The 19,107-nt window shown below is 31.8% G+C and overlaps 2 protein-coding genes across 3 annotated transcripts in view; both read right to left on the bottom strand.

Annotated features, from left to right (window-relative positions):
• The window catches only part of LOC129921107 (protein dopey-1 homolog), a 33,681-nt gene extending 15,369 nt beyond the window's left edge, over positions 1-18,312 (bottom strand). For both annotated transcript variants that reach the window (XM_056002785.1, XM_056002786.1), the window contains exons 1-2: positions 17,880-18,312; positions 3,724-3,993 (exon numbers count right to left, since the gene is read on the bottom strand). In XM_056002785.1, coding sequence (XP_055858760.1) covers positions 3,724-3,876 — 153 coding nt within the window. In that variant the 5' untranslated portion in view covers positions 3,877-3,993; positions 17,880-18,312. The remainder of the gene's footprint in view (positions 1-3,723; positions 3,994-17,879) is intronic.
• Positions 1-19,107, bottom strand: part of LOC129921111 (pre-mRNA splicing regulator USH1G) — a 522,815-nt gene that overhangs the window by 212,577 nt on the left and 291,131 nt on the right. The gene's annotated exons all lie outside the window — the stretch shown is intronic.

The following is a 19,107-nucleotide window of genomic DNA, read 5'->3' as shown; positions in this document are numbered from 1 at the left end:
TAAGTATCTTCACTAACTATCGTAATTACTTTCAAACTAAAAATTAGCGAACTATGTAAACATACATACATTGTATGTAAGTACTTTTTGTTATTCTCATTAAATCCTCATAAATAGCTCCTTAGATTACTTCCGTGTGTATTTTTTATCTTTCCTGTCTGCGGAACAAAATGGATGGAATTTTTTGCTGCACAGGTTGCACTTAAAATCATGCATTGTTTTTTTTTGTTTAACATTGACCTATATTCTGTCTCTTTCAGAGATACTTTACAGTTACAACTTAATTACAATGCATAAATGTAATATCGTGAGGAGGGTTTACCTGTAAGAGGTTTGTGGATAATTCTTTTGATGTTTTGCATTTTTATTTTCCTCTCACTTTCCTGTGGGTGATGCTATAGGCACTTTAAGCGTCTACACGAATATTTTTATTTTGTTGAAGTTGTTTTTTTACTGTATTACGAAGCCTACTCAGAGTCACTGATGCGGGGTTGAAGAAGAAAAAATAAAAACTAATTAAAAATTCCATTAGAACACAAAGACCACAATATGATGTTAAGTATTTTTAGTATAGCGTAAGTGATGCCTAAGGTATGGTATTGGCTTAAAAATATAACATGATAAAGAAACAGGACCATAATTCACATAATAAGTTAACTAAATTTGTTATTATTTTGCCTTGATAAGAAATCGGGCCGTATTGCATATTCATAAATGAATTTCGGACTAAGAAATCCAAAATAATGTAAACGGTTAGTTTGGTACCAAACGGTTACTTTGGTACTATAGTTTAAAAAAGCTGATGACACATGCGTCTTGGTCCATAGGGAACTTTAGGTAGCCGGGTTTGTGGATTCAAGTACTTTCGGGATCAGTTTCGATCTGTTCACCTTGTTGATCCACTAGGGTATGTTCAGTTGTGCCTATTACAGCCTATTACAGCAGTTTTCTTGATCAAAAGTAGCGTAATCGAACTTTGTTCTTATTTCACAACAAAATATAGCATATATTGAAAAGCAAAGCCAAACTAATTAAATATTTATGAAGAATGTAAATGCAATTAGATAATATTACAAAAAAAAATACATTAACACGAACAAGTTTACAGAACATCAACTTTTTCTTCAGATTATTATTTAAATCAACTTCACACACAACTTAGCTAAAGCTTTCATCTTCTCCGCATGACATAAAAGTATACTATTTAAATTAATTCTAAAAATAGTTAAAATCTTTATCTGTATCCTTTGTGTGTTAAGGATAGAATATTGTTTTTAATAGGAGCAGGCATTAGCTGCTTTTGTGTTTACGATATATACACAGACAAGAGACGCCTTATCTCTTTGTTATTCAATAGAAAAACTGTCATAGTTGACCTTTAGTTATATTGCAACGAGGAAAGTTAGAGAACTTTACTGCCCGTATTGCTTGCTTGCATATCATGTTTTAAAATTTTAAAATTCAATTGACCATGACGTTATATTAAATATTATGGATTTCAACTCAAAGTATCTTATGATGAGTCATTATCTTAAATGTTAAAATAAATAGAAGATACTAAATTTAATTTTATTTTGTCTTGGCCTTGAAATTATTGAAGGTGCTAGATTGGGGCTCTTATATTCACTTTGACCGCAAATTGTTATATTTATGAAAAGAAAACAAACTAAGGGTGAGGACTTAGACAACGAATCATAAGTTTCAATTTCGTGGGCAGGTCCCTCACCATAATATGCGTCAAGCTAAAAATTTGCTTAAATTGCCCTTATATGGAAGTCATGCCCCAAAGAGGAAAATGACACATAGATACATAGGTATAGCCGTCACAGTCTCCGTCAATAGATCCAAGATAATCGACTTAAGGGCATAGTGAACCAATGTGATTCTGGTATACAATTCTAATATCTCAATATTTACATGTGCAGATTTAGCAGTGGGATACCTCTTTGTATCCCAGGACTTAATGAATCCTTGGTTTTAAACAATAGTAAATCAGATCCAGCTTAATAGAAACCATGCAAAGCACCGTTGCACCGTATAAGGGGACAAGCGCTAGAAGAAAAATGGAATAAAGGAATACAGGCTTTTCAGAATGAAATACTGACAAAATGGAAATCCGTTACAAAAGAAGAAGCGGAATGAGTTTCGAAAGTTTTATAAAAATAAAATAAATCAACAAAGAAAGATCGCACACGATTGGAATGATTGAGAAAACGGCGATATTAAACCGAAATCCACTATTAGAAGAATTAGGAATACTATCTTATACTATCAATCAACTTAGAGATTGGGTAAGCAATTTTAAACTATTATTTGGCCAATCACTTTTGATTCTGGATGGACTCAACATCGAGCAACATGAATCATTTGTGAATAATACTGTGAATCTCTACTGGGAACGATATTTGTTGTATTATCGTTCGATATTTTTATCGGTTTACAATTTTGCTATCGACTCAAATCAAGTTCATAATTTACAATAGTAAATATATTTGTCGAAAAAGATACACAGTACAGATAATGTATTTATCGATTCGTTCGACTTTTATCGCATCGAAAGTTGAAAGACACCCGCAATAAGAGCCATAGTCGTATAAATTCTTCCGGAGCAGAGTTACAATATTATGTCGATATCCAAGCACCAGATAAGATGCATCCGCTCCTGACGTTTCATGAAGACTCCACCTCAGCTATAAGCAACAAACCTTTATCTATAACCTTCACTTACTAAGATTTCATTTGGCACTAATTCAAATAATATATTTTTTTACAGGATCTTTTTTGTGCAAATTGAAACCTAAAAGTCAACAATAAGGTGCATCAGATCTGGTGTTGCTCAATGATCAAAATTCAATGATCTCTCTGTAGAGATGGAACTAGATTGTCAGCCAAAGGCAACGTGAAGTGTCTTAAAATCAACTTCAGCTCCTGAGATTCAAACCATTATATCGTTCGGAGTTTTAATTTTTACACCAATACGACATTGGCACGGCGCCTATACACCAACCTAACCAACCCAACACACTTAACCCTATAAGTGGACAGTGGACATCCGGAACATGCCGAGGATAACCTAGTCACCAGACTTGCAAATGTAAGTTTATCCATTGATTTTTCATCCCATAAACTACCAGCAACATGAGCTTCTTTTTGTAATGATCACTTTCAACTGTAGTGAAGAAGTTTGATGCATAAGGGCGCTTAGCAGTATCTATAAGTCGGATTCTAATCAACTCCTTAATCAATTACATTTGTAACCGATTATCAATTTACTGCCTAGTTAACCAAAACTGGTCGTGTATTAGCTAGGTATGTATATATTTTATTTTTGACATGAAATATCAAACAGTCAATAAGACTGGCACAAAAGCCTCACGTACCACGAAATCTGATCTTCTTAGTTAAGACACTGGACATAGACAACCTCTATTAGGGTTTTGAAAATATCCAATTAAAAAGTTAATCTTTAAATTCTTGAGTACTAAATTGTTAAACTCAAATAATCCAAATCTTAATGTTAGATTTTGATAAGAATTTAAGACTTAAAATAGATTTTGTATTGTCAGATTTATTCAACATGGATTTTTTAAAACTTTATCTACTCATTCCAACTTAATAATTGCAACAACCAACGCCAAGGTAAAATTTCTTAAGAAATCTATTCTGTAAGCAAAAAAAATAATAAATTTATTAATAACTATTAAACATTTTTTTTAAACTTACCTTATTTAATTTGCCCAGTGCAGATATAAGATCCGCCCATTCACTAGAATACTCAAAGTTGCGCAATGCTTTGTCAATGTTTGACATGTAGTTTCGATATTTAGCTTCATTTAGAAGCTTCTTCTCCTCTTCCAATGCATCGGCCGACTCCATGACGGCTTAGATTACTGCGGTTGTAGTTTTTTATGATTTTTTTTTTCTTCTCGTCTACAGAATTGTATTTCAATTCGAATGAATTTTATGTTGTACGAGTGTGTGTGTTGAGTTCAGCTGAAAACATACAAAACAAAAAGAATGTTTAAAGATAAAAAAAAAACCAAATGGAAAGAATAATAATTGCGATTTTGTTTGGGTTTTCTGTTGTAGTAATTTTACTTTGTATTCTATTTAGAGGGAAAAAATGAGCAGAGGTTTTATCAGATGTCTTTGTGAGAGGGGACAAGGGGAAGCAGGAAAAAGATAGCAAAGTTCAAAGAAATGCTGATTATGCTTTGAGGAAATTTTATCTACGTCATATTTATGAATCAATATTGAGTTGGAAACGAGGTTGGCATATGGTGGTTATTCCGACTTGTCTGAGGCATAAGAAAGTCTTAAAACATAAGAAATTGTAGGTAGTAGCTAGAATATCAAGGTCATCATTTTGAATCGAATTGTCACATTATGAGGTGAAAGAAAGCTTTTCAAGCTAATTGAAAATAATATGATAAGTAAAGGAATTGAATGGACTCAGGTTGAACAGCCAAATGAATTAGATAAGAGTTTGGGTCTTAATAAGTAAATAAGTTTAGCGAAGTGCAAAAAAGCTATTTCAGCTTTTCAAGTGTTAATTCACAGACTGCTCTAGCAGAACGTGACATAGAAAAATCTAAGTGATTTCAAAAGATCTGATGTGAAGTTATAAACAGTCAGCACTGGTTCATACTTGGTAGCTGTGTGTAAATTTTAGTCCGTGTTTTTCATATCATTTTATTTATATTTTCTAGTTTTAATAGCAAGTTTTTTGTCTATGTACACTGAAAAAGTGGACTATTTGAATTTGTCAAATTATTTTTCATTAAATTTGTGTTTTAATTGTTAATTTTCTTTTTTATTCTAGTCATAGAAAGTGTAATTCTTTAATTTTATTGCAAAGCTTTGAGTATTTTTTTTTGTTCTTTGTTTATTGTTTGCATGCATAGGTAAGTGTGTGTTTATCTTGTTATATAAAACAGCACTTCCCCTACCTTACAAACCTAAGCTTTTAACCTTTTATCATATTTTTATATGTTATCATTATTTATTTTTCATTTTAAACTTAATTATTTCTTTTTCATTTGCATCATATTAAATATTTTCATCCATTGATTTACAGCCTCCGTGGCCCAGTTAGTAAGCGCGCGGTTATAAGAGTTCAGATCTCAGTGCTCTGAGTTCAATTCCCACTTGGAACCAAAAAAATTTTTTTTTAATTAATATATATTTTTTTATTTTTTTTTTTTTAATTAAATAAGTAGTTTCGACACCTGCTGTCGAAAATAATAACTTTAATTTTTTTTATTATTAATTTTTTAAAAAAAAAAAAAAAAAAGTTTAATTTTGTTTGTTTTTTATTATATTTTTTTTTATTATTTTTTCTCTTAATTCCAAAATAATGGTCTGTTCAACAAAAAATTGTTTAGAAACTTCAAGCAACGCGCGTCTATTTGCGTGCTTTGGACCTTGTGGTAATCTCTACCACCCAAGGTGTATTGGCTCAACGAACGCTTTTATCGAAAAGATAGCTAATTCCGAGTTTGCCTATTGGTATTGCCCTGACTGCCGCGAATTAACAATATCAAAATTAGCTTTTAAAATGTCTTCTTTTAAAGCAGACATTTTAAAACTTTCAAAGGGATTTGAAGAGCTACTCAATGTTTTTAACATTGCTGTTTCAAATTTAAATTCTTTTTCTGTAGACAACAAAATGGTAGATAACTCCACTTCAACGACCGACTTAGTTCCTGAAAATCACCAAAATAATATTTCTTCTGTTAATGAAGACATCCTAGCCCAATCTGGGTCAGGTATACAGAGAAACCATGTTTCTAAAGTTAAGAAAAGAAGTAGAGATACTGACTCCTTATCACATACTAAAAATTCTGGTCCACCTCCAAAAAGAACTAATCTTAGATCCAACCCTCCCAACACTGCCAACACATTAGAACTTCCTGAGCCCGTTCCAACCACTTCCACAACAAATACCATTTCCAATCCTAAACTTATCAAGGCTGTTTCCAAACCTAAAACTATTTTCGTTTCACGTTTGGATCCTGACACAGCTCCTGATGATGTTATCTCCCACTTAGTCTCTTGTAATAGCATACCATCAAACACTTCTATAAAATGTACGAAAATCAGTAAACCCAATAGCTTTATCTCTTCTTTTAAAATAATTACAAATCCACTGCATTTTGATTCTATTTGCAATATTAACAACTGGCCTTCTGGAACACTAGTTAAGGAATTCTGCTCCACAAGAAAACGCAATGTGCCTAATGCTCTCCCATCAAAAAACTCAGTAGGATTACCCTCTTCTACCAAAACGTAAGAGGGCTTCGTAGCAAAACCGCTGACATTTTCGTCAATTCTCAAACATTCCCACATGATATTTTTGCTCTGACAGAAACCTGGTTAAACCCAAGTTTTTTGGACACGGAACTTTTTTCCCAAGAGTTCTTAGTTTATAGAAAGGATCGTCATGTTGGAAACTCAAGGGAATTGGGGGGAGGTGTCTTAATAGCTGTACATAATAAATTTGCTTCTTCTTCTGTTTCATTCCCTTTTAAACTATCAATTGATCTAATTTGTGTAAAACTTACTGTAGAAAATAATTTTGTTTATATTCTAAACGCCTACATTCCTCCAAAAAGTTCAGCATCCGTTTATGTCGAACTTTCCTTTGCTTTAGACTTCGTACTTGACCTGGTTTGCCCCAACAGCAATATATTACTTGTGGGAGATTTCAACTTACCACACATAGAATGGATTCCTTCCGAAGACGAGACTTACCAAGAAGCTTCGTTAACTTCTTCTCAAAATGAACTGGCTCTTCTTGATAAAATTAGTTATTCTGACTTACAGCAAATAAGCTGTATTAAAAACTTTAAAAATCGAATTCTCGATTTGGTATTTTCCTCTGACGCTATTAGTACTCTTGTTCTAGAGTCTAGAATTGGAATTACTAATATAGATAATTACCATCCACCTTTGGAAATCTTTTTTGACTGTAGCAGTCATGTTACTGAAAACAGTAATGACTTCGATTGCTCCTATTTTTTTGATTTCAGAAAAGCAAATTTTGAGTTGCTATCCGAAAACTTATATAGGTCTGGAATATCTGACGTATTGTCTATGTCTAATATTGATGAAGCTGTTAACAGTTTCTATAGTATTCTTAACAATTGTCTTATTAATACTCTTTCCATGAAAAAAATGAAAAACACGAATTTAAATCAATCTTGGTACACAAAAGAACTGAAATCGTTACGAAATAAACGAAATAAAGCATGGAAAACTTACTTAAAAACCTTATCTCTAACTGATTACGCCTCTTATAGCGCTCTGTTTGAAGAATTTAAATCTCTTTCAAAAACACTTTACACCAATTATTTGACAGAAAAAGGAAATAGCTTAAAAAAGGATCCTAAGTCTTTTTGGAAACTCGTTAACTCAAAGAAAAACTCAGATGGCTACCCTGCAAACTTTATTTATGAAAACGTCCCAATGCAAAAAACCTTTGATATTTGCAATGCTTTTGCGACAAATTTCCGTAAATCTTTTGTTGATGAAGCTTTTGACATTGACGAAACATTTTTTAGAAATCTACAAAGCTATTCCCAAACGTGTTGTAACAATATCCCTTTACTAGAAAGTACTGTTTTAGAAATTCTTTCATCGTTGAATGACGATTGTTCAGTTGGACCAGATGGTGTTCCTCCAATATTATTGAAAAACTGTAGAAACTCGTTATCTAAGCCCCTTACGTATTTGTTTGAACTTTCCATCAAATCTGGAAAATTTCCCATCATTTGGAAATCATCATTTCTAATTCCAATTTTCAAGAAGGGTGATAAGACAGATATAAAGAATTACAGACCTATTTCAAAACTATCGTGTATTCCGAAGATTTTTGAACAAGTTGTTTGTGAGAGTGTTGCATTTTTCAGCAAGAATCTAGTATGTGAACAACAGCATGGTTTTATGAGGAAAAAATCAACTGTAACTAATCTTCTTACCTTTTTACATAAATGTTCAAATGCTTTAGAAAAAGGAAGTGAAGTAGATTGCATATACACTGATTTTTCTAAAGCATTTGATCAATTAAATCATAAAATTATTTCTTTCAAGCTAAAAGCTTTTGGTTTTCCGCCTTTTTTTATAGCCTGGATAGAATCATACCTAGAGAAAAGATCCTATCAAGTTAAATTCAGGAACTGTCTTTCTGACCCCTTTATTGCTCGCTCAGGTGTACCCCAGGGAAGCCATCTGGGTCCATTTCTTTTTATACTTGCTATAAATGATGTAACTTCATGCATAAATTCAAGTGAAATTCTCATATTTGCCGATGATATGAAGATTTTTAAGACAATAAAAAACAACCATGACCGGATCCTTCTACAAGCTGACATTGACAGTTTTAGTGTTTGGTGTGGGAAAAACGGTCTCTCTCTCAACCCAGTCAAATGCCAAACAATTACTTTCTCTCGAAAACGAGTCCCGAATGCCTTCGATTATTGTATATCGCAACACAAGCTCTGTCGAGTATTTAGTTTTAAAGACTTGGGTGTCCAATTCAGTTCAAACTTAGAATTCACCGAACACATTAATCTCATAGTAAACAAAGCGAGCTCAATGCTTGGATTTGTAAAACGCTGGGCAAAGGAGTTTGACGATCCATTTGTCACACTTTCTCTATACAACTGCTACGTTCGACCCCACCTCGAGTACGCTTCCCAAGTATGGAGTCCATTTTATGAGGTTCATAAGAATCGTATAGAATCAATCCAACATAATTTCATACGCTTTGCTCTGAAGGGTCTACCTTGGACAGATCCTTACAACTTACCACCTTACGATCAGCGGATTCAACTTTTAAACATGCAAACTTTGCAACAAAGACGTGTTAATAACGATATTATATTCTTTCATCAATTAATTAATGGCCAAATTGACGCTCCTGACTTATTAGGTTGCCTTGGCTTTAACTATCCGGGAGGATCTCACCACCTACGAAGATTTGAACTCTTACATATTGACTTTCATAGAACAAACTATGGTATAAACGAGCCTCTTAACCGAATGAGCAAACTTTATAATTTAAACGATATTGACTTTAATATGAGCAAGATGAAATTAAAAACTTTATTTCGAACCAGTGCTCCACAGACGTGATTGTCAGTTAATGTTTTAGTTAGATTTTTAAATTGTATTTATGTTAGTATATCATTTTTTGCTAATATTAATTGTATATTGTGCATGTGGATAGTATTTGATTGTTTTTGTCCTACTAACTACTAACACATGCACTAATGATGAACCCTCTGATAGTAGTATACAGCTTGCTCTAAGCTGACTACATCAAAGAATCTGAAGTGAAAAAAAAACAGCTCTATTGATGCATTTAATTGCATTTCCCATAAACAGATTGTATTCATTCTTCTGCATGAGCTCCAAATAATGAATCATACAAATGAAATGTTTTCAAAAATATTTAATTTGAATATTTACCCAAATTCATATCTATTAAAACTATCATCATCAGTTTTATATTTAATAAAAAAAGAACAAAATTTAAATAAAAAACACGTGACTGAACACTCAACTAACTGACTGTTAAGACATCTTTATTGTTATTAAGTTATAATTGGATTTGATTGAAGACAATATATTTTGCATTTTAAACACTTGAACATCTATACACATTATTATATTTGAATAGTTTTGTGAACGTTGGAGGCGGTACAGTGGAGGTGGTACAGTGGGAAATGTACTCGGAATTAGTTTATTGAAAGGAAATATGTATATTTGATAGCAAACTAGCAGGAGACACATCAGCAATTATTGAGAATATCATTGGCAAGAAATTATCAGAGATACCACATTTGATGCTTTTGGTTTAACAAGACTACTCTAACGGATAAAAAACTGATAACATGGAAAGCGTATCACAAAGAAGTTGCGGAATGAATTACGCTGTTAAGCTGAACGTTAAATCTGATTGCAGACACACTTTTATGGATAATTTTGCTGACAGAACATAATATTTCAAACTTTTCAGCTGATAGATCGAGAGACCACACCAATTTTTGGATGTGAGTGATATCAAACATTTATACTGGTACTGCCAAAATGGGAGTTTCCATTTAAGACTTTCAATTTTGTTTTTAAATCTTGTTTGAAATAATTTCTATGTAATAAGCTAGATAATCATATTCACTTCTAAGCATGCGTCCAGTTTTCATGATTGAATAAGCAAACACAGTACACAGATGTTAAAGCTTCTTAAAGGATAAATTATAATAAGAATTTTCAAGTCGTATAAAACTAAATTTTAAACATCTTTCTAATGGGTTTTGACCACCAAACAAAGAATGCAATGTGGTTTGCTATATAACAAAATCGTTATAGCCGTTTCCTTAAAAAAAAATAATATACCAACTTTAAGATAATCATTTTTATCAAAAAAACAAAACCGACTTCCATGGATCAAAACTGGGTTTTATGGTTTTCTCATAGATTCTATAGCCAAAACTGGACAATTAAAATGGGACCACACTGCAGGCACCAGCTTTCCAATACAAAAAAAGAATTATGAAATTTGGTTCACTCAGTCCAAAGTTATGAGGTAACAAACATAAAAAAATACAGTGGAATTGAATAACTCCTCCTTTTTGGAAGTCGGTAAAAACAACTATTCAAAGTTCTAACAAAACAAGATTTAAAAAAAAATTCATCAAAACGTTTTAAGAAAATTGATTTTTCAAAAAAACTTTGAGATTTTTTTTTTAAATCCGAAAATGTGGTTCCGAAATTTTTTGTTTAAATAGGTTAAATCGTCTATGCGTAGGTCTGAAATGAATAAAACGGTTCTCTGACAGGCACTATTAATGACGGTAAAAAAAATATTTTTTTAAATTTATAAGTTCGATTTTTTTACGAGTTCTAATTTCCAATTTTAATCTCCACCTTTTTTGAAGTCGTTAAAAAAAAGGGAACCAGGAGCTTCAAAAGCCTTTTTATGATAAATTTTTTTATCTATTTACAGTCGCATTTATTAGATTTTTGTCTACTTATGCACTGTATAACTTTTTCAAATAGTGGGAAACATGCTTTATTTAATAAAAATAATAATCATATTATCCGCGGTTAAGACAATCTACTCTTGTGTATAAGTTTGACAGCTATAAGACAACAATAAACAAGGTTTTTTCCAAATCTAAACAGTTGTATAAAGTTATTCTACGTTTATAAATACGGGGTTAATGCTTAGAACTTCAAAACCAATGTGCATTGTTATCTCTTTTAATTTTTTTAATGCGGTTTAATGTATTTCAAGGGAAACTTTACATAACTAAATAAAAATGTATCTTTTTTCTTAAGTTCCAAATCCTAGTCTTAACTCTCTGGAAGAAAGAGAATGTTTTTGAATCTAAAATAATTTATTTATTTCCATGTTTATCATTTCATTTTGTATAGTGCAACAAAATCGAATTAGTTATCCTAGGTTAAATTTATTTTATTTTTTGGTAATCTATTTACATATTGTATGCTCTGGGGATTGTGACTTTCAGCTTACGTTTTATTTCATTTTACCCATAATTTACCATAAAATATTAAAATTGTTCCTATGTAGAACGCTCCTTAAATATTATTTTCCTGTCATGCTTTTTGATTGTTTTTGTCTACTTTTTGTATGCTTCTGAATAATGAACTGAACATTAAAATTCAATCTTCGAGGTTAATGGATTCAGCCCAGAAAATTTCATTTAGAACGAAAAACAAAGTATGTCTATAAAGGCTACAAAATTCAAACTACGTTAAATTTTGGACTGACTTTAAACACAATTTCATGTGGTTAGCTTTTTGTCAGCACAATATTGTTGTATGCAATCCAAACATATTCAAATATTGATATCCCTTAATGTTTTGGCAAAAAGAAATACTTACAATTTAAGCTTGAAAGCGAGGTCTATATAACTGGCGTAAAGCGTAAATAGCGTCTCAGCGTTCCCAGCTGGCCTATACAATATTTTCCGTTTATATCGTAACTAAAAAAACGTGTTAGAATAAAAAAAAATGAATTCATGCTTCAAGAGTTTTCATTTTCAATCAAATAAAGATGAAAAAATGCGACGAGAGACACGAATCAATGCTAACATTGTTTGAAGACGTGATAAGATCTAAAAAAAAAGTCTAGATGAAACTACATAAATGCTAAATTTCTGAAAAAAGTCTAAAAAAAACACAAAAACTGTTCAATATTCTCATACAAAAAAATTAAAACTGTTTATTTATTAACCACTTGCTATTCTACGTAAGCGAGAGTTTCGAATGAATGAACTAAAATAGAAAGTAAAAATATGTAAATGAGGTTGGGAGAGTGCTGCCTTCTCCATATTACATATTTTAAGTTTATTAATCGTTTCAAAAATGAATTATTACTCTAAACGATTTATATATTTCGTCATTTTATCAACCAATGAGTCTGCATATGAAAAAAACAAAACAAACAAAGTGTTTGCTCAAATGAACCCACCAAAAGATAACACACATTTTGTTTTTAATATCAAGCTTTCAATATTAATTTTTCAACAAATATATACCAAGCCCTCTGGGGTATAATAAAAAACAAACAATTAAAAGCTTTTTTTGCCAATAAAGCAGACCAACTTCTAGAGTTATCGGTTATAGTCTCTTTTTCTTTTTTATATTAGGTTTTTTGTTATCAATTATAGACATTTTTTTCGATTTGGACTTTTTGTTTTTTGTATTGGCAGGTGGTGTTCGTTGGTTAGTCATCAATTTCGGCACATAAATAGAATACTTAAACCCCCCAAATGAAAGATAAACTATAAGATAACATACAACTTGGATTCAAAAAGTTATTATACCTACACCGAAGATAAACAAACAAACAAAAAATAAAACAATTGAGAGCTTGATAACAAAATCGTTCCATTCATGACACAAAAATGTTTCAACTTTTAGTTTATATTCATAAATATAACAAATATGTATCTACATACATTCATATACAAAAGTTGTTGTATTTTTGTTTTGTCATCATTCTGAGTTTTTCTTTTTTCAAATTGTTTTTTTTTTTTTTTTCTTTTTTGCATACGCTACTTGAATATCTACTTTTTGTTTCTTTCTGTTTTCATAGTACAATGGATTTGTTGTATGTTTAATTTGGCCAAAATTGTCATGTGGTGCCAGAGGCTCTAAACAATAATCTAATTCATTTGTCTGTGCATATGTAATGTACATTGTATTTGATGAGGACATCATTCACCAGAAATAGAAGGTCTAACAGTAAATATTGCAGAAAATTTATAAAACTTGGTGTTATGATGTCTTAGTCTACACACACGGTAGATTTTTAATTAAAACAAGAACCTCTTAAAATAAGGTTATGCTTTAACCTCGTTGTACATAAGTGCCATACAGGTTGTCAATACATTTTTTCAGATATTTCGAAATGTCTTTGTATTAAAACAAACTCCTTCTGACTCATGTAAGAGAACCTGGATTTCAAAAATGTTGGTTCTTTTTCCGCGTCCGAAACGCGTACGAATAACGCCCGAAACACGTCCGAAACGCGTCAAAAACGCGCCCTAAACGCGTTTCAGACACGTCCAAAACGCGTCGTAAACGCGTCCGAAACGTGTCCACAACGCGTGCAAAATGCGTCCAAAACGCTCCCAAAACGCATCCAAAACGCGTCCAATAGGCATCCAAAACGCGTCCAAAACGAGTCACAACGCGTCCAAAACTCGTCCAAAACGCGCCCAAAACGCGTCCAAAACGCATTCGAAACGCGTCCAAAACGCGTCCGAAACGCGTCCAAAACGCGTCCAAAACGCGTCCGAAACGCGTCCGAAACGCGCCCAAAACGCGTCCGAAACGCGTCCAAAACGCGTCCAAAACGCGTCCGAAACGCGTTCTAAACGCGTCCGAAACGCGTCCAAAACAAGTCGACGCCTCCAAAACGCGCCCAAAACGCGTCCGAAGCAAAATGCTCCTTGTACCTACCCCATCTTCATATTGCTTTCATCAAAACCTATTAGGTGTTGTTTTGAGCTCTGGAAAGCTCTGGATAAAGTAGTGGATATACATATTACCCAAGTCCATTATAATGCATTCATCAAGTATTTTAAACTGTGCATCGATGTATATGTGTTTACGCTTATGGTGACAGTCACTATTCGAATCAGTGTTTCCATAACATTCGATACATATTATTGTTAACATTATTCTTCTTCGCAACTTACATTTCAGTTCGTTTGTTGATACAAACTACGGGGAACTCCACCCAAAATACTAGGACTCTCTTGCTTCATTTGAAATTCGACTAACCTCAACATTCAATACAAAATGATTCATAACAATAAGGTGACTTATCAGTTTTCTCTTCGTCAGTAAACTTTAATATCGAATACGCTTTTTACCGAAGCAGATATTCATTCAAAGTTATGCCCTTTTCGGAAAAATAAACAAAAAGCTTAAAGTCGTTATGTGGACATCAACTTTATGCCGCAAATTTAACACAAATACTCGACTGTGCCGCCACACAAATCATCTGCTTATATGGCCTAGTTAAAGTGCGTGGTGACCGTTTATCATTCATTGTGTCTGAAATGAATTTTTGATTTGTTTGCCAAGAAGTTTCACTTCTTAAGTCCACCGACCAGCCGAATAATTTCTCAAAATCAAAAATTCAAAACAAACAACAAAGCACCAACAACAACAACGACAACGGATCAAGCAGCCTTGAAAAAGTGCAACCAGCCTCTCCGCCTTCACCGTCACCATCACAACTCAAAGCAAAATAATAAAAAAGAAGGGAGTGGAGAGATGAATGAAGCCGTAAACCTAATCACCACCTGATATGACTGTTCTATATAACTGAACAGCGTAACAAATCTCAATTCACTTGAACTACTGACGATTTCTTTGAAGTCTCTCAAGAAAAGGGCAAGACCAAGACACCGTGAAATAAAAAATAAAATGCACGACTGGGGTCGCACGTACTTGCTCTTATAGTTAAATTAGCTCTTATCTTTAAGTTTTTTTGTGAAAAAAAGTAGACAAAATTATAGTTTGATTATATTAAAGCATTTTTGATAATGTAAAAATATACATAAAATCTGTTTTATAATGGATGAAAAAAAAATTTTTCAAAAAAAAAATAAGTTGGTATGCCATTTTGAAGATATAATTTAATAACACTTAAACATGAAATTTCGAAATATTTCACCAAGCGATTTTTCAAAAATTGGTTTTTCGGAAAAAAATTTTTGAAATATTTAAAAAAAATCCTAAATTTATTTTTTGAAAATTTTCCAAAATCTGAATATTAGGTTATTTAAACGCTTTTGCATAAAAACTCTTGTTGAAATGGGGTTAATTATGCACGAGTTATTCAGAAGCCAAAAAAAAAAAAAAACGGTTTTATGACAGGTACCGTTAATAACGGTCCAATATTTTTTTTTATCAAAATCGTTAGAGCTGTTCTTTACTTTTCTATTTGTTATATGGCAGGTACCGTTAGTTTTGATCCTAAAAATAAAATTTCAATTTCTCTTCTAAAGAATCACCCAAAACTGCTAACTACCAAGTTTAAAAAAAAATCGCTTTACTAGTTTAGGCTGTAGGTTACTTGTACATACAGACAGACAGAATTGCCGATCCCACTTGTTTAGCTCCGTGAAGCCAGAACTGCGACCTCAAAATTTTTTAACCAAACTTGTCTAATTCGTTTGTCCACCGTTTGTACATGTTCACCCTTCAAAAAAATTTTACATTAAATTCTTTTTTTTGTCTGAAAAATTTGTTTTTTGAATAACTCCTAAGCTTAGGATGGACAAACGATGATTTTTTGTATGTATCCATTTCTCGAAGTGGACCAATTGGCTGTTTGAATTTTAGAAAAAAAATATTTTTTGGGGATTTTAGAAAAAATGATATTTTGTATGAGAATTGCTTTAAAAAAAAAAACTCTTTTTGGAATATCTTTTAAATAAAGGGTTTACAAACAATGGTTTTTGGTATACATAAAGAACTCGAGGTGAACAAACGACAGCAAACGAAAAAAATTGATTTTTTTTGGAGTTTTAGGGAAATTTTTTAGTGCAAAATTTGTGTTTTGAAACGGAGGGTTGAAAAACCATAAAACCATAAATACGCATATATGTAGAACTCGAGGTGGACAAACGAGATTATATGGATAAATATACAGATTTTTTATTTTTTCTTCATAAAGTTTATCAATTTGTGTACTTAAGAATAAGGACATGGCAATACTGCCGTCTGTCTGAGATGACATTTCATAGCATGATTTAAAAATAAAAGAAATAATTAAAAGCAAAAATTTTAAAATATAAAAAAGTAAAATTTAAACAAAAGATATGAAGAAATATTTTTATATAAAACAATGGTATCAATTTAAATGTGATTTGAAACACAAAATAAAATAAAATTTGGTTATGATTAGCTGTTTATAAAAATTTTTATCAATTTTAACGTGATTTGAAACACAAAAGAAAAATTATCAAATTTTTGTATATCAACAACAAAACAATAAAGTTAAGTATAAAATTTGGTTTAAACTGCAATAAACGGGTAATCGACTAAGTTTAATATGTGAAACTGTTACGGTAAGAAAGAGTATGCTGAGCCAGCCCATTGCTCCATTTAAAATTCCAAAAAGTTTTTGCAAAGATATAAAACTTTCCTGAAAATGCAACCGACGAATTTCTTGTAGAATAGGACAAGGAGCAACGAAATGGTAAATATCTTCATTCACTCTTCCGTTACATAGATCACTTAGCTGGGGCAGATCTGATCGATGAGGTACAAGGTTTAAATTTAAAATTTTAACTTTTGCTCTAAAAATAATACTTATAACTGAGGCTGAAAATTCATTACTAAAGTAAGAGACTTCCGAGGGCAGTTTGTGGTTTAAATGACTATAAATAGCTCTTAAAGTAGATGAAGACGCTCTGGAAAGATTATCCAGAAACATTTTGTGATCAATCTTAGCAATCACATTAGTAAACTGAGCGTGCTAATCGGTCACATTAGTTTCCGTTAAGTTAAAACTTGTTTCGTAAGATAAAGCTATGTAGTTCGTTCCAGTCTTTAAACGGCGAAGCATTCACTCGAAGTAATTATCTTAAAATGATTTTGTGAAGACAAGTTTCACTTCTTTTCACCACTCTCGTAATGAAGTTCGCACTTGGCTTGAAATTTTGTATATACATATATAGGGACTATTCCTGACACCTACATATATATATGGCGAGTTTTTGTTGAGTTAGGGAAATGAAATATCTTCTTAAAAAAGTTCCTTTGTACAGTTTCAAAAGCTTCGAAGGGGGACAAACGATTGAGGTTGGTTTTATACGTCTATTTCAAAATTTGAGCGTTTTAGACGATTTTTCATTTTTCAGACTACCTATGAATAAATAAAAAGAATTTGCTCTAATTTTTTTTCGAAGAGCGGACAAACGAATTAGACAAGTTTGGTTCAAAAATTTTGAGGTGCCAGTTCTGGCTCACTTTTTTTTTAAATTATTCATCATCGTAATGTGTGATTTTTTTTACGAATCCTAAAATTGCCCTTTATCGCAATTAAAAAATCAAAGCGTAGGTTAGCTATAGAAACTATCGTAACAACTTTTAAGAGTAAAGTTGGTTGGTGGCATATTTCACAAAAGGGGTTTCCCCAACCAGACAGCAGCTTCTACTACGATGTGTTTCTACAAAATCACAAAGGTTTTCCCACCATCTCCATCCAGCTTCTCCTACAAAAATAGAACTGCTAACAAAATCAGGGCAAAGTAATTAATGTAAAAAAAAAAAAAAAAAAAAAACAACAACAAATTAGTTATATAGCAAATTGCTAATAAACTTACTTGGCGTGTGTGCATAAAAAATTGATTTTTTTAAACATTATTAGCGTGACGATTGAGAGAGGATATTTAATCGATAATTGAATACATCATCATGACGAATAAAAGTTGATTTTTTCGTCGTCGTCGTTCGTCGCTGCCGTCGTCTCGGTGTCTTGGTTTTGAAGTCTTCCACTTTTGTGCCCGTGTGAGAAAAAAAAATAAAACACTTGCGAAACACTTTTTTTCTTCACATCAAGGCGACACGTAAATTTAGTGGATTTTTTTTTTGTATTTTTCTTTTTTGTTTGGGAAAAATAAAAATTTTATTTTGATGAAATTTATGTTTTCTCTAACAATTTTATTGCAGAATTAACTTCTTTAAGGGATTTTTTTCGCCACACGCACAATTTTTTTTTTTTTTTTTTCAATTAATTTTTTTTTCACAAAGAACCTTCGTTTTTGAGGGGATTAGATTGGAATTTTTTATTTTATTTTTTTCGAAGAAAAACTACACTAATTGTAATTGTGAACTTTTTTATGTAAAAATTATATATAAATAAGTTTATTTTTGCGAATTTTTATGTTTAATTTGGGGTAATTTTTCGCGACGACACAAAATTTTTTCTTCACTTGATTTTTTTTTTTATGTGTGATATTTTTTTTCGCAGGAATGACAGAAGAAGAAAAAATAAGTGTGTGAAAGAAACGAAAAACTTTGATGGACTATTCTTCTGTTCTGGCTTGTGGTTCTGTTGTACCCGTGTAGAAAATGAAAAAAAAAATGTTGTTTGTATAGTTGTTTTGTTATGCAAAAATTTGTATGTAGTTGTGAAAAAAAGAAGAGAACAAAGAGGAATGAACGATAAATTGACAGCTGTAGTACTAAATTAAATTGATGTGAAGTTGGTTGTGGATGAGGATGTGTTTGTTTGGTTTTAGTACATACAAATGACAGCTTGGGTATTTCTAAGGTGCTGCACACACTAAGGAGTTGGATTTTTTGTTTTTATCAAATTGTAGTTATAATTCAGCCCAGCAAAATCTCTCAGGTATTACTTTTTATAGAGCTTGTATATAGATTGCTTTATAATTTAAATGCTTACAGAAGTTTAAAATTGTTTAAAAATTTCTATTTAGTTGTTTAAATACTATTAAATAAACTTACCCGAAAAAAGCTTGTTTTTCGGATAAATTAACTTATAGAAGCTTTACGGAAGTTACCAACTTTTGCATTTGGTTTTGAAATTGA

This window comes from Episyrphus balteatus, chromosome 1, assembly GCF_945859705.1.
Source record: "Episyrphus balteatus chromosome 1, idEpiBalt1.1, whole genome shotgun sequence".
Taxonomy (NCBI): domain Eukaryota; kingdom Metazoa; phylum Arthropoda; class Insecta; order Diptera; family Syrphidae; genus Episyrphus; species Episyrphus balteatus.
Note: the sequence above shows the minus strand (reverse complement) of the source record. Positions and strands in the feature narration are given on the sequence as shown.